The 16,183-nt window shown below is 34.9% G+C and overlaps 2 protein-coding genes and 1 long non-coding RNA gene across 4 annotated transcripts; 1 reads left to right on the top strand and 2 right to left on the bottom strand.

Moving 5' to 3' along the window:
• Nucleotides 1-1,730: 1,730 nt before the first annotated feature.
• On the bottom strand, nucleotides 1,731-7,056 carry LOC112017380 (kinesin-like protein KIN-14S). Of its 2 annotated transcripts, XM_065780277.1 has the most exons (13): nucleotides 6,802-7,056; nucleotides 6,620-6,703; nucleotides 6,422-6,454; nucleotides 5,644-5,774; nucleotides 5,324-5,420; nucleotides 4,951-5,214; nucleotides 4,549-4,828; nucleotides 3,925-4,086; nucleotides 3,566-3,781; nucleotides 3,436-3,473; nucleotides 3,080-3,243; nucleotides 2,886-2,999; nucleotides 1,731-2,793 (listed from the first exon to the last, which is right to left on the bottom strand). In XM_065780277.1, the coding sequence occupies exons 1-13, from the start codon at nucleotides 6,806-6,808 to the stop codon at nucleotides 2,026-2,028; spliced, it is 2,358 nt and encodes a 785-aa protein (XP_065636349.1). In that variant the 5' UTR covers nucleotides 6,809-7,056; the 3' UTR covers nucleotides 1,731-2,025. The 2 variants fall into 2 exon arrangements, with proteins under 2 accessions (XP_065636349.1, XP_065636350.1); XM_065780278.1 differs by lacking the exon at nucleotides 6,422-6,454.
• Nucleotides 7,057-8,726: 1,670 nt separating this feature from the next.
• On the top strand, nucleotides 8,727-13,652 carry LOC111997622 (uncharacterized). The gene is made up of 9 exons (XM_024029735.2): nucleotides 8,727-9,126; nucleotides 9,815-9,902; nucleotides 10,504-10,617; nucleotides 11,002-11,084; nucleotides 11,302-11,416; nucleotides 12,013-12,104; nucleotides 12,422-12,487; nucleotides 13,094-13,187; nucleotides 13,393-13,652. The coding sequence occupies exons 1-9, from the start codon at nucleotides 8,837-8,839 to the stop codon at nucleotides 13,501-13,503; spliced, it is 1,053 nt and encodes a 350-aa protein (XP_023885503.1). The 5' UTR covers nucleotides 8,727-8,836; the 3' UTR covers nucleotides 13,504-13,652.
• Nucleotides 13,653-14,510: 858 nt separating this feature from the next.
• On the bottom strand, nucleotides 14,511-15,948 carry LOC136070384 (uncharacterized). Its single transcript, XR_010631635.1, has 2 exons — nucleotides 15,348-15,948; nucleotides 14,511-15,019 (listed from the first exon to the last, which is right to left on the bottom strand). It is a non-coding gene; the product is annotated as an uncharacterized LOC136070384 (long non-coding RNA).
• Between the last annotated feature and the right edge of the window lie 235 nt (nucleotides 15,949-16,183).

The following is a 16,183-nucleotide window of genomic DNA, read 5'->3' as shown; positions in this document are numbered from 1 at the left end:
TTACTATTTTAAAACACTTACTTTTATAAGTCATGATAATTAAAATACTTTGCTCATGTATGTTAAAAACCATTAATAGAAAACTTGTTTTTGATTCTTTTACGATCTCTCGCTCTCTCAAAGTTTCTCTATCTAACGTGGAGAATCCACAAAAAATAATAGACACCAATCAAAATTTTACTCTCATTATTTTATTTTATTATTTTTATATAAGTTGCTTTGTTAGTAGTTTAATATTTAGATTTCTTGTTTTAGATTATCGTTTCTAAAGTTTAAGGTCTAATACGACTAAATAAAAATACTAGGATTTGCCGAAGTGGGACTTAGCATCTGAAACATTATACATACTGTATAATATAAGGTTAAATTACCATTTTGTTCATCCAATTATAGTGTAAATTGAATCTGGTCCCTTAAGTATTAATTGTGTTAATTTACTCTCTCAATTTTTAAATTACTAATGATGTGGCTAGTGGAGCATATGTTAAAAGGGTTATTATAGAAAGTGTAAAAATTTCAAAATTAAGTCAATTTGAAGTTTCAACTATTGATTTAATTAAATTTTATATGGAAAAGAGACTGAAGGAAGACATGATTGATTTTGAAATTTGAGGAACTAAATCAACACAATTAAGAAAGCTTGTTTTTTAACGCATGTAGCTTCTTGATGTTAGGACATTGAATTGTTATTCTTAGATATTCATGCTGTTATATGTATGTATTCATATATTAATGATTCTCATTTTTTCAGTATGTTCATATATTACTCTTAGGTATTGTATGATAAATCTAGTTAGATAATTTAATGGAAATGAAACAGAGAAATTAGTTTCAGAATGATGATTCCCTTCTGAATAAAAAAGCTTCATATACTTATTTAATGCTACAGGCATGGTGACGGAGAAGGGAAAGCAGAACCCTTATGCAGAAGCTATGCAACTGGTTGATACATGCTTATGTCCACAAACAGAGCGCGGAGAGTAATTGATCAGATTTGTGGACATTCCTATGAGGAAACACCTATGATACTAGAACTCATGCCTTGCGGAGCATGTGATCCGATTCTGAAATTGGTTAATTCTGCAGTGACAAAGGCTAGTAACAACATGGATTTGAAGGAAACAAGTTTGTTAGTCAGTAAAGCTGAAGTCAAAGAGCGTCCTACTAGGAAAAAAATTAGACCTCAAGCTTGAGGAAGAGTTCATCCTATATAAGAAGGCGCACTTATCATATAACTGTTATATTGAAAGATACATCTTTGTGATAATGATTGCAACTATTCTACCAAAAAAAAAGAAGAAAGACTTGCAACTAAACTTTTAATCCCAGTTCAGCTGGGTTCAGTTTGTAGTATTGAAACATATGCAAGGTGGCCATCTTTTGTTCTATCCAATTTGTCAACTGATTATGGATATTGTCAAAGCTAATGAAGGCATTATAATGTATTGCTTTCTTCACTTTTGTTGTAGACTTGAAAGTATTGCTTATGTCAAAGACCAAATTTATTTAAATCGAAAAGATTCCTTCTATAAAACTTGCTACATGTAAAGGAAGCAACTACAAAGGTGCGTGGAGAAAGAAGTAAACCATCATCCTTGGGAGTGTTTGATGGCTGAGGGGCATTTTTACCTACTCTGCAATAAAATAAAATAAACACTTCTTGAAGCAGTGCCATGCACTCTCGTAAAGGTATTAGCTAAATCTCAGCAGAGGACACCAAACATAATTAATTTCCAACAAAACACGCACTCGTATATATTAAAGAGTACAACTGTACTTTCCTAATATCTGGATAGAAGATTTTATTCTCTTTCCAAATGTTATCCAATTGGGAATTATACACAAAGAAACAAAGCAAATGCATCCCAATCTCATAGAATTGACTGATTTTAAGTAAGCAAGAAGCATACAATTGCAATAATGTCCCAAAAGAACGAAAAAAAAAACAATAGAAAAATTGGGGGAACAATGGTTACAAGGCGTTTGACAATATAGACGGTGAAAACATGGCTCATTGAATCTCAGTTAGAGAGAGGGCAACAATGATGGCCTCCTGTTATTTTTCATGCCTCTCAACTTGAGTGGACTCCACACTAATGGTTTCCGTTGTAGTGCAACAACTGTTGGATGCTTTGACTTCCATGAACCAGCCTGTGTTGGAGGACTCCCCATGAACTTACTACTGCTCCTCATGGCAGCAGTTGGCGTTGTCTCTCCTGCTGTCCTTAACTCTGGCATTGGAGAGAACAACCGTGAGTACCGTGCCTTCCGTGGGTCTCTCACAAATGACTGCCGGCCCATTGCAGTGCCATTTTTGAATCGAGAGGCAGAGCTGTGGAGTGGAGTTGTCATATAGGTGTTGGATTCAGGACGGATGGTAGCAATGGAGACCCTTCTCCTAGGCTGAATTGCCTGTGTTGTTGTTGAAGGAAGTGGTCTGACAGCAACAGAAAACCGTCTTGGTTTCATAAGGTTTTTCGTATTTGTTGCTGCCATCGTTGTTTTGGGAATATTTTCTTTGCCACCTGCTGAAGCTGCGATGAGAGGATTGGCAGTTCCAGCTTTTCGAGGCGGAACAGGAGATGGTGGGGGAAGGAAATTGGAAATTCTCCGCAGTGGCAACCTCACTTTTGAAGGAGCCAATGGCGGCCTCTTCTCTGTTATAGTCTTCAGTGCTGCTTGTTTTAGAGATGAAAATCCAGAGGGCTGAGCAGTAGCGGCAGCAAAAGCTCTAGTTTCCTGTTTTAGTCTGGTTTTCCTTTCCTCTGCTAGTTGGTTCTCAAGGTCTCGAACCTGTTGAAAATCAGTTACTTGTTTAAACAGTAGAATTAACAAGAAACCAGATATTGACGGGTGTTTTAGGTAAAATCAGAAACTTATAATACCTTCTCTTGAAGATTTCGGCAGATATGTTCTCTGGCTGAAAGCTTTAACTGCAAAGACTGCAAATTATCCTGTAATTTCTTTGTTTCCTTCTCGTCATGTTTGAGCTTTTCTGCCTGTTGATTTGAAATCTGAGTTGCAGCATTTCAAAACTACAAAGAATTAAGTTTGACAAAAATTGCCTTATTGAACATACCATTTGCTTGTACTTGAAAAGCTCGCTAAGATCTGCCTGTTTGCGAGCAGGGCCACTCTCAATTCCACGGACTCGACTGGCAAAATTTAGTGAACAAAGTGTTTCACCTAGATCTGCTGAATTTGGGCTGATCTGGACAAACATCAGGGTTTTGCAATCTCCTCCTGCAATTCCAGTTTTAGTTAGCATGTGCATTAAGAGACAGAATACACACAGCTCCGAAAGAGTTGGACATTTAATATTGTTCTTAGATCTTCTGCAGCAATCCTGGTGATTCCAGGACCGCAGGATTAACAGCAAAAACAATCCTAGAGGATCTACTCATAGTAAATTAATATGCCATGCAAAATACTAACCTAGAGAGCTCTGCAGCATATGTGTGAGCTTGGAGTTCCTGGTTTGAAACAAAAGAATGAGATATCTTGATTAAATAAAAAGACTGATAATGTGTGTGCGCGCGTGCATGAAAGAGAATGAGAGAATTACCTGTAAGGAATGTGGGCTGTTTTAGATGCAAGGGCATAAATGACATCACCAAGCGCTGAGAGAGATTTATTAATGAACTGAGATTCCTTCAATCTTTCACCTTCAACTTCAATCCTACCCACACGCTCACTACCAGCCAAGTCCACCAGCCATAGGTGACTCCTTATCTTCAGTCCATTTATTAAATTTTCCCCCTTAACAGTCACTCGCAACAAGCTACAGGAGAAGAAACTTTTAGTTGTTACCACAATACACAAGGAATATATTTCTTATTTCATTCTTTTTTATTTTTTTTAAATTTTTTGAAGGATGCAAAGCAAATAACAGAAAATGAAGATAGCTAAGTGTACAAAAGTTACCAGTGAGAACGGCTGCTGAGCTCATTAGCATTGGTGGATCCCACAGATCTAGCTCGACTTCCAGACTTCATCAGTTCCCAAACATCTTCAGTACTATAAACATGAGCTTCAACAAGTCCCGGGACTTCTTGTGTTCCCTCTGCTGCTTGTTTGATCTCCAACCTGCATCCGCATAAAATTAAATATTATTTTACGGCCTCTTCTGAATTCATCCTATGCTTAGATTCAGATTGCAAATATCCAATAACATCAGCACTGAACTATCGAAATCTATTGATAACTCCTCCAAATAAACAGAAGCTCTCAGACAAAGGAAGTTTAGTCGTGTTAGCTCAATCAATATAAAAAGAAGGCTGTGAATCAAGCGTTAGTGATAATTATCACATCCAGCTTCTGGCCCAATTGTCTGCCAGCATATCAATCACCTCCAGGTCCATCCATGGTGCGGTCATAATTGTTCACTTTTCTTAATAATATCTTTTTCATCTAGTAATGCAATATATTTTTTGGTAGTACCGCTTTAAAAAAAATCAATTTAATGGTAAGTGAAGGTCTGATTCATATAAATATTTGCAGTGTTGCAGGGCCTAGTCAATAAAGAATATAAAGCTGAAAAGAACTCACTTCTTTGCAGGTTGGTTGGAGTTATCAATCAGTAGGTCCCGAATCTTCTCATTGTAAACCTCCAACATGCTAACAAACAATTCATATCTCATAATGCCACCTCTCTCATCAGAAATTTGAAACAACTCCTCCAGAGTTCTATAGTTGACTCCCCTATTTTCAGGTGTTCCCTCCATTGTAAATGTCTTCCCTGTTCCAGTTTGTCCGTAGGCAAATATGCAGACATTATACCCATCCAGCACCGAAGTTACAATAGGCTTAGTTTGAGCGAAAACAGCCTCTGCGTGTCATAAAAAGCCAGAATTAAGAACTTAAAACAATTAAAATCTATCAACTGATCTTTCCAGTACATAGTCAGCAATATTTTAATTATTGGTAGTAACAGGATCAGTCACAAGGTACCTTGGTTGTCCTCAGGCCTAAACACGTGGTCAAACTTAAATTGCTTTTTGGAAGAGTCAGAGCAAATGACCTGCAGCTCATTATCTTGAGATGAGTCAAAATCAACTATAGAAGTAGACCCACTTGTAATTTCATTTTGGTTTAAAGGTCTACATCTGCAGAAGACCCTGATATTGCCTTTAAGCTCAATCACTTCATTGTAAAGCCTCTTACGTTCAGATGACTCTTGAAGATACTTCTTCTTTAGAAGTTCATGTTCAGTATCTAATGTACCACAAAAAAAACACAATAAATTACCATTAAATTGAAAAAGGACTGCGGGGGGGGGGGGGGGGGGTGGATAAGATTTCACAAATCAGCGTTGGACACTCACTGAGAAGCTGAAGAGTGTTCACGACTTCAGGGCCAGGGAAGGAATCTGTAGTTTGCTTCACTTGATCAGATAGGACAGTGTGCTCTTTCTTCAGATTCTGACACATGAAGAACGGAAGCTAATGTTATAAGGGAACCAAAAAAAAGAAAAAAAAAATCTCGAACTTTACTAGGCCCTAATGTGCAGTCGACTTGACTGAGTTTGTCATAGTAGGAAAACAACATAGAAAAATAATAATGAATCAAAATCTCTATCAACTTTCTATTCTGAGTTTACCCATCAACTAAGTGACGAATGAAGGCTATATACCCAAAATTTACCTGAACTTTGGTGCTCAAATCAATTATTTTTTGCAGTATCGGAAGGGTGTGGCCCTGGTCTGGAGTAGTTTCTTGGATTCCACTTGACAAACTATTCTCATCTATCAAATCGGTATTTTCCTCGATTTGTTCTGAAGCAATATTTCAAAGACCTCAGAATCAGAAACACACATTACAAAAGTAAAATGACTCTATCGAACACAAACAATTGGTGAAATCTTCACTTTCAGGACACAAAACTGCGTTGAAAAAAAATGATATAGGGACTTTTCTTTCCAAATTTTCTCAGTTACCAAACAGAAAGTCTAGATAATTCAATAAAAGCACTATACAGATTCAACGCTTCAATTATACATTTTCGTGAATTTCATCTATTTTTTTTTTTTTATTGCTGATTCATATTGTTGAATTAAAGAGACAAAAGATTATAAAAGCAAAGAAAAAACCCTAAAACCTAGTCACAAGTTGGGGTTTCTAGGGTTTGCTCTGAGATAGAATTGGACCTCAAAATATAACACTTTAGTTTACTAAATCCTCAAAGAAAACAAATTGGAAAACAGAATTGAAACAAAAAAAAATGAAAACCTAATCAACAAAGAAAATCCAGAACACCTCAATTCTACACTTTCTTATAAATCCTTTTTTTTTTTTTTTTTCACAATCTTCAATTAAACAGAAAGCAAAATTAAATGAATAAATAAGAACCCTAATCTTTGTCACAACAGAATTGAACCACAAAATTTACACTTTATTACAACGAAATCAAAGAAACACGAACCTGAGTGAATAGTTGAATCCTCTAGGGTTTGAACTGAAACCAAAAAAAAAAAAAAAACATAAATTCTCAAAGCGATGTTTTCTTGAAATGGAGAAAAGAAAAAAAAAAACACAAAACAAAAGCAGAAATTTAAATTTTCTTGGAATTTAAGAACAAGAAAACGAAAACGAAAGCGAAAAATTTAGTGAAAATGTGAACCTGAAGCAGAGGGAGACAAAGGCCTCAGATCTCGATTTGAATCGAAGCATTCACAGTTTTCTGAGAGAATTTCTACCGTCCGATCTGAAAAATCAAAGAAAAACAAAAACGATTTCTTGTAAATCGAACCGTTGGATCAAGAAAACGAAGGCGAAAGAGAAAAAAGAAGAGAGAGCGAGTACCTTCCATGGCTTTGAACTCAGAGCAAAAATTATCACTTTCACAGAGAGAGAGAGAGAGAGAGAGAGAGAGATTGAGGAAGAACGCGAAGATCTGTGAGAGAGAGAGAGAGTGTGTGTTTTGTGTGTGTGTTTTGAGAGGTAAAGAGAAACGGAGGGTTTTGATTGAATCGAAGTTTGAATTGCAAAGAATGTGAGCCGTCCGATTGAAATCTTGAAATAGCTGTTGTTTCTAACGGCTATATTATATATCAATTTTCTTTCTGGAGCGTTGCTTGCCTTTTTTCCATTTATATATACTATGTATTTTTTGAAATTTTTGGGTAAGCGGGGCGACCCAGAGGGTTACTGGAGACCCGATTCGATCCACCACTTAAATGGTCCTATGATCCTATCCATATCACATTAGTGTTTTTGTTCCTCTGCTTTCTTTTTTTGATTAAAAGGGAAAAAAAAGTGAATAATGATTTTTTCCCCTCTTTTTTACTCAACGAGTCAACAATAATATTTTATCTTTTTTACCAATTTTTCTTTTATTTATTATTTTTTGCTTTTATAGTAATTGATAATTTGAATTTTTGGAGTTCAAAATTTTTTGATTTTTCTTCATCCAAATATCTGAGTTTTTATTAAATTTAGGATTAATATTAATATATTTCTATCAATTAAACAACAATAGTCAATGAATTTTTGGTCTAATGAAATTACCACTTTTGTGCTGAACAAATTTTCGGGATTCAATACCCAATATCTTCACTAGGCAAAAATTAAATCACAATTTTTTTTTTTTAATTTTTATCTAAGGATAGAATTTTATTATAACTTAATTTAAATATACATATATATATATATGTGTGTGTGTGTGTGTGAAACTCTTTTTTAAAGACTTAAATCCCAACTTTTACCCCCCATTCACAGGAACTTACATACATTTTACTTTTTGTCCAAAAATTTTAAAAAATGGTTGTTTTTTCATTTCTAAACTATTAAAAGATATTTTTTTTTAACAATTTAGGAATGAAGATTGTGGGGGATAAAAGGATCAGGCCCAAGTTAACGGGCCGAACACCCACGAGAGAACTGTTTCACATCCGAAGAGAAGGATGAATAGAATGCGAGGTCCAGATTGGAGCGGAATCCTCTGGGTAGAGGATCATCGCTTTCCGAGGAGGATATCTCCAGTCCGAGGAGGACATTTCCTGTCCGAGGAGGATGTTTTACCCTGGTATGATAGCGGAGACTAATTGAGCAGGAGAAAAGCCTGGTTGATCGTCCGATTATATATATGTGTGTGTGTGAAACTCTTTCTTGAAAACTTAAATCTCAACTTTTACCCTCCATTCACAGGAACTTACATACATTTTGCTTTTTGTCCATAAATTTTAAAAAATTGTTGTTTTTTCATTTCTAAACTATTAAAAGATAATTTTTTTAACAATTTAGGAATGAAGATAATGTTGAAAAAAAATAACCTTTTACTATATTTTATTAATAAAAAAAATTTTGAAATTGAAAATTAATAGGCGAAATATATTTTCAATAGTTTAAATGCAAATTCTTCTTCTTTCTTTTTTTAATGTTTAGAAACAAAAAACAAAATTTATGCAAAGTTTAAGAAAAAATTAATAAAAAAAATAATATATATTCTACGACAAAACAATTACCATTTAATGATTAAAAAATAAAATCCATAGATTATCCATAACACCCTTCTGCTTCACATCATTAATCTAAAGAAATAGAACTTGGTTATCAAAATATATTTTCACCTGTACATGAACTAAACAGTAAATAACTAAAGCAATGGTCACGTGAAAGTCACGTGCCTCTTGTTGATGTGGCAGATAGTTGTTGGATCTCTTTCTATGAAGGTGTGGCAGCTTCCAACCACACCAAATGCATACTAAAACTACTAAGCTTTTTGCCCATGACAATTAACAGTCAAAATCAAACAACAACCAACAAAATTTTGATAAAAAACCAGTTTTAGTATGTTGTATTCTATGGCTTTGGCATTGGAGTAGCTCTAGCAAACTTCATGGCTTCTTCATATTATTCAAGTTGCTGTTTCTTCAACTGTTGCTCCTTCGCATCACTGCCCAACTCATCCTCAACCACACACTTTTCCTTATCTTTTTCTCACTCTATCCTTAATGGGCACTATGGAGTTTCACTTACCAAAGCTGGGTCTAGTTCGAGGATATGTGCCAAGTTTGACAAGTTCCAAGGTGAGCCTCCCCTAGACAGTCTTGAAGTTGAAGCAGTCACACCCTCTACTTTGCCAGCACAGCCACAAACAGTTCAAGAAGAAGTAGAAGAAGATGACAGGTTTTGTTTCTTGTAGACACTACTTACAGTTACTTAGCTTATCTGGGTATTCCTCTTTTTGGGTTTCAAGTTCCCTTCTCTCAGAGTTGAGTGACCATGCATGGTTAGATAAACAGCCAAATTTGGGGCCTTTGGAGAGAATAAACCATTTGGTTGTGTTTATAAGACATTTGAAATCAGTTTAATTGTGCTAATCACACCATAATAATTTATGTCTTTAATATGCAGTCAGAGGTTGCCAATTTCAGATTTTGGTACACCAGTCTATTTTCATCTTTATTGTAATAATTTGGAGATTATGGTGATAATTTACTTAACATGTCCAATGATCAAATGGGATGTAAAGGAAAGTGGGAAAAAATTTCATCTCTTTGGGTGGTAATTAGCCTTTGGAAAGGCTGAACAGCTTATCTAAGCTCAAGTGGTTCATGATCAAACTGGTAAGCTTGTCTATTAGCCCAGGAGGTTGTTCACCTTTATACTAGGTAATAATTTTAAAGTTTTGGGTTTAGTGTAACATCGATAATGCAAAAGCCCTTAGCCTTTATGTTAAAAATTTTTATTTATTTATGCATGGTTGAGTGGAGACTAGAGTAGATAAATTGTCATTTTTGGATTACTTCTTGTTTCTTGGCCTTGAAGGTGGTAAGTGAAAGGAAAATCACTAATGATTTATTTTATGTTTCAGTTGCTTGCCTCCTGACTTGGAAGGAGCAGTCCGGCAATCAAGTCAAGCAAGTGGCCTATTTCTGTCTTCTGGAGGAATGAGAGCCATAGTAGGTGGCAACAAAATTTTAGTTTTATTGATTTGAAATGGAAGCAGTTCTTTTGTTTTGGTTTTTTCCATGGCCATCAGTTAGAAGCTCAAATGAGTCAAATGAAGAGAAAAGTAAAGAAATATTTCAAATTTTTAAAAAGTAGTCCTGCCCAAGTGAGATGTTAATTTTCTTTTCTATTGAAGGCTCAGCATCAAAAGCAATTGTGGAGTTTTAAATAGAGATATTAATGCAATAATAGTCTCTAAAGGTGCAAAAAATTCAAAAGTTTTACCTTATCATTTTCTGAGTTCTAATACTGGCTTATCCAAAATATCAACCAATTAAACCTTGTTTCCAAATAATAGTTGCAAAAAATTTAGCTTAAACCTGTCTGAGAGAAAGATTAATAGTTGCAAAAAATTTAGCTTAAACCTGTCTGAGAGAAAGATTAATATTTGACCTTTGAAATGTAAAATAGTATTAAAATTTTGAGCAATTCTCTTGAAAGAGAAAGAAGTTTAATCACAGCAGAGATGGAAAAACTTGTGCTCAGTTGGTTAGTCCACTTCAGTTGCTTGTCTGCACTTTTTGTTTTTATAGCTTGGCTATTTTTTTACAGGTTGAGCTCCTAATTCCTCAGTTGCAGTTTCTAGATGATGAAGGTGCACAAGCTGAGCTCTGGGATCTGTCAAGGATTTTCTTGGATACACTAATTGAAGAGACAGGATGTCAGGTTATTTCAAAGTTTTGCTTGAAGTTAAGAAACTTAGTGTTTGGGATTGACTTGCTGGAACCATATAGTATGAAAGAATGAATTAATATGTGAAGGAGGATCTACCTAACTTTATTCTGGGGTTGGAAATTCCAGTAGGTAACAAAAAGAAAAGTAAAAAACAGTCTTAGTTTCACTCATCCTAGGGACATATGACTGGTGATGCTTCCATATTTAGAGTAGCACTCCTTGTGTAAGCAAGCTATCTTAAGGAATTGATTACAATTCGCAATGTTATATTGGTTAATAATGTATTCTCCATTACTTTTATGTAATTTGTAATTTTAGTTTTACTATTTAATAATTGTGATCTCAGTTACTTGGTTCTATAAATTTAATTTGTAGAGAATTAAAGCCATATTTCCAGATGCTGGTGCTGCAGCACTTCTAAAATACCGGTGGAAAGATGCCACTTTTGGATTTGCCAGGTAATATTGACCTCCCTATTGAAATTCCTTTGAGCATGATTGGTGGCTTGGCTAGCCATCCTTTTCCAAACAAATCTGGCACTTTGTTGTTCATATTTCTCCTTCTATTGATTTTTGTACTGAAAATTGTACTTATGAAATTCCACTGAATTACTTGATTATTGATTAATTGAACTTCATGACTCAGCCATGCAATATTTTGTCTCATTTTATACAGCTTAAGTGATAGGAAGCCTGTAGAAAGTGAAGATGAAATTGTGGTTATGGTTGTTCCTGACTACCAGATGTTGGAATATGTAGAGAGAATTGCATCTGACCTCTCAGATGACCCGGTAATGATTTGATCTCCTCAGTCCTTTATTAGAAGTGGTGGTCTCCATACACCTCATTTCTGTTATTAGCATGATCCTCATGTACAAACAATTCTAGATTGGTAATATCTGAATTAAATTTTGCCGACACATATGCATACAACAACAATTTTTCATGTCATGGCTTCTAACAGTGATAAACTGAATGGTCCTATCCATATGCATCTTTGATGATATCTGATTATGAACATCAAATAAAATAAGTTGTTTGTGCTCAAACTGCAGCAACTGCAATTTTCTACATAGTTTGTTTGACTCTTTTAGATTATCGTCGTAACATTTTGTCCAACCTTTGTATTTGTTTTGTACTATGGCTTAGGGTGCATTCTAATCTAATATTCCTTCATTTATCTTTTTATTCTTTTAATCTAGGAATATTTGATTTCACTGCATCAGCTAAGTTGCTCATATTTCAATTATATGGTGATGGAATTTGCTCAAAAGTTGTACTTTCAGAAAGATTCTCTAATACCATCATTAGGAAACTGTAATGGTTTTCATTATCTCTCCCTCAAGCTAGAAAGAATTTTTCCTCACAGTATATTATATAATGGCAGCCAAGGCCTCTCATCATGTGGAACCCACGCCTCATCAGCGAAGATGTTGGAGTTGGTTTTAATGTTCGGAAGTTAAGGCGGTATTTTTTACGGTATGTTTTGCTTTCTCTCTACATTTCAAAATAGCTTGTTCCTTAATTTTTGAAGTCAATTAATTGTTAGCAAGCCTAATAAATGGACTAAGCCTTTCCATCTGTTCAAGTTAATAGACAAAAATGTTTTGCTTTCTCTCTACATTTCAAACTAGCTCACAGTTTTCCTTTCAGTTAAACCCATTTAAGTGACAAATTGAATTGTTTAAAGGATCAGTAGCTCTACATAATCTCTTTGTGTTAAACTTTTGTATCAATTGTCTACATGTTTAGAATCATATCAAATTACCAACTCTTATCTTTTTTTTTTTGTGCAGCACTTTTACAACAGTATACTCAATGAAACCTCTGCCATCCGGAGCTTTGTTTAGGTGTTATCCAGGGTAAGGGCCATTTTGCATCTTAGTGACTTCCTAACATCTCATGGGCACCTTATTAATAGTTACTGTCAGACTACACTGTGCTTAGCTAACTGCAACTCCAGTTACTTGCACATGAACTTTTCCAAGTCCAGACACCAATCAGATGGGAGTTGAATACAAACTGATCTTCTAACCCTTAGATTAAGGATTGATCAAAGCAAGCAAGGGAATTTATTTGTTGGTGATATTTCAAAAAGGATAAAATTGATATGACTTGAATTACAGATTACAGGCTTTACAGTTTAGATTGTTCTTTTTATCTGGTTCTCTATAAATAACCATATGCTATGATCCATGCATTGCTATGTGATTCTTTCATGTGATCACAAAATGATAGATGAAGGCCACAAACTAATTCAAAGTCAAATGATTGACCAAATTCAAGCATTAAGTCTTTGAAGTTTGAACAGAGCCCAAGTTCTTGATTTTGTCAGTCCCACCCTCAAACAGGGCTAAGTCAAAAATCTGGCCAGCCTTCTTAAGAGTTTTATTTTTCGTCCTATTTCCCTTGTTGCTACGAATGTCTAATAACTCCACTTCTGAATCTGTTTTCTTATCATTTACAAGATTATGGAAGGTCTTCTACGATGACAAGGATAGGCCAAATAGATACCTTCTTGCTAAAGAACTCATAAGTCGTCCTGATGCTGAGGATCTTGAGGTAGGTTGCTACTAAATTTTTGGAATGTCTCATTAGAACAGGTTTAACATGTGTTAAACCAAAAAAATTCTACCTTTACATTAATTATCACATTGTGTATGGCAATGGACTAATATTATTAATATTATTATTTGAATTGTTAAATCCTGTGTGAGTGGACTGTTAAAACAGTTTAAGTTAAAATATTTTTTGCTTATCAATGCAGATAATATATGGAGATGTAGAGGAGAAGTCAGGGCAAAGTCCATCTTTATTTGATAATGCAGTGGGCATCTTCTCTTCATTAAATCGCTTCATGAAAGCCATTTCAAAATAGTCCTCTGTTTTTTTCTTTTCTTATGTATAGAGAAAGGCCCTTTGCATTTGTTCAGAATCAATATATTTCAATCCAACAATATTACTCAATAAATTCTATAGCTTGAATTCTAAATTATAATGCATAATTTGGATTTCAATATTTCACGATCAAGGGTGCAGTACAATTTGTAGTAGTGATTCTTATACAATGTTGTAAAACAATCAAAAGATGAACCAAAAAAAAAATCTCTATTTGACAGGGCTTCTTCCCATATTTAAATTACATAATCTCAATCAAGTGTCTGTTCTTCAATGTCTTTTTTTTTTTTTTTTTTTTTGGGGGGGGGGGGGGGGGGTGTGTGGTGGGGAGGAATAGTGTCTGTTCCTCAATGATGTAGCAGGAAATGATGCAAGATGCACCAAATTAAAGCACAATCAGTGTTCCTCTCTCTCTCTCTCTCTCTCTCTCCCATCCCTTCATTTTTCCCTCTAAGCCTATAATCCTATATTGAGTATGATGCTTATATTCTTTTTCTCCCAACTCTCCATTGAGTAATGACTTATCAAATGAGGCTTGGGACAAATATTTTGTCTTTAATTATTGGTCTGAGCAGATGTTGAACCACCACACACCCAAACCTGCACATGCAGACACACACAATACACGATCATTTGGCATGGTCTCAGTCACTTGGATACTAATCCACAAGAAGGTTCTGCATCATGGCTTTAGGCATCATATTACAGTTTCTAGGTTGTTTGACTTTCATATGCTGTGAAAAGCATGAGAACCACATCTGAAGACTGAAAGTGAGGATTGTGGAGAACCATATGATCTTGATCATCCGCTTTTATTCACTGAATGGCATGCCATGGTGCTGAATGTGGTGGTGGAACCACAAGAACTTCACTCATAGAAACAAATTAGTGTTACCCTTCCTGGAGCAGATGAGGAGCTGACCAACTAGAAGCTTGTAATTAAGGTAGGTTTAGCAAGGAAAGACTATTTCATGGAGCATAAGAGGATAATCAATTGATATCACAGCAATTTTTAGTACTTACTGAACTTCCTTTAGAAAAATATGGTAGTTTCTGTAACAATAACAAAAATGAAATGTAAACTTCTAACTTCATACATATGCCATTGACATAAATCCAATCAAACCCCCCTCCCCCTCCCCCTCCTCCCAAAGGATTTTACAATGTATTTCAATGTAGATGCACTTTACAAGAAGGCACCCCAAGAAGCGAGTCAGATCAATGATGAGTTAAATTGACATCACCAACATTCAATATTCACATAGATGATTGGAGGCATCTATAAGCAGTATCAGCTTCCATTTTCTCCAGTAATTTGGGTGATTGGCCATGAATTTGAAGCAGCATCCAAATGTTAAAACCAATCAACATGTTGGGTTGAAGTTTTGGGTTGCTTCTTCGGCTTTTGGTACCGATTGTTCTCAAACTTGGCTTTAACTAGAAGAGAATAAAGCAATTCTGCCTCGGCTGATGAATTATAAGGCATGCTCAAGATACTAAGATATCAAATAAACCAGAAATAGAAATCATAGTTAGAAGCCATAAATATCCCAAAATTGTAAGATAGTATATGTGTCAGTGATATGTGATCACATCAAGGTTATTCATGGCACAAACAAGTGTATGTTTATTGGCTGTAATAGATATGGAGCATGAGAATGCACGTTATACACTAATCAAGCTGAATCAAGAACACGTGCTAGCTCTATTTCTTTCACAAGTGTGGCTACAGTGAAGTGATTATATACAGTTCATTTGTCTCAATTTTTGCGCCTACAACAGTCAACAGTGATTTCCAGGAAGGTAAGAGATATGACTACCTACCTGTCTAGTAGCTCCTCTAAGATAATCCTCTGTGAAGGCGTAACGTAATGGATACAACTTCTTGGACACTGACCTACTGCGAGCTGAACTTGGTAGTCTTCACCATGACCTAATCATATACACATATATATGTTTGAAAGCTGAAACTTAATTAATATCATTTGATCAAATTAATGTTAAAAGTAGTTATAATACTATTAGAACTACCTAATGAATAAAAGGCCAAACTGGCAACTTGTGCCTTTCTTCAAATTCTTCTACTTTCTTTTTCTAAAATATCCTTAACACCATCCTGTAAAGCGGCTATATTATTAAAGCAAAAAATTTCTTGTCCTCTATGGATAACAGCGGGTGCAATTTTGCGTGAGAAGGATGCAATAATAGATGCAAAAAGAATGAGTATGAAAAACAAAATATATCGAAGTTTACATTTTACTCAACCATTTTTGTATGAAGCTCTTCAATAAGATGCATAAGAAATGATTCTATATAATTTGCAAACACTAGGAAGTCATGTATTTTGTACTATAGGATATTTTCAAATCAGTAGATTTTGATGGATTTTGAGAACCTTCAATCATTTGGTAAACTCATGATAAATATCAAATATCTCAGAAAAATTTTAACAAAAAAAAATCCATATCCATGTGTAACATGAAAAGTCATCAAAAAAACTGACAAAGTCCCCCTATAGTAGGAATAGGAGATTCTCTGCATACATTAGAGTGAATGAGCTTGAATGGTGCAGACACAAAAGACTCACTTTTGTTAAAAGGCAAAGCCTATTGTTTTCCAAGATAGGATGAGATAACAATCAAAGGATCAAAAAGAGACCT

This window comes from Quercus suber, unplaced genomic scaffold, assembly GCF_002906115.3.
Source record: "Quercus suber isolate HL8 unplaced genomic scaffold, Cork oak 2.0 scaffold_231, whole genome shotgun sequence".
Classification (NCBI taxonomy): Eukaryota; Viridiplantae; Streptophyta; class Magnoliopsida; order Fagales; family Fagaceae; genus Quercus; species Quercus suber.
The sequence above is the reverse complement of the archived record's forward strand: the minus strand, read 5'-3'. Positions and strand labels throughout refer to the sequence as shown.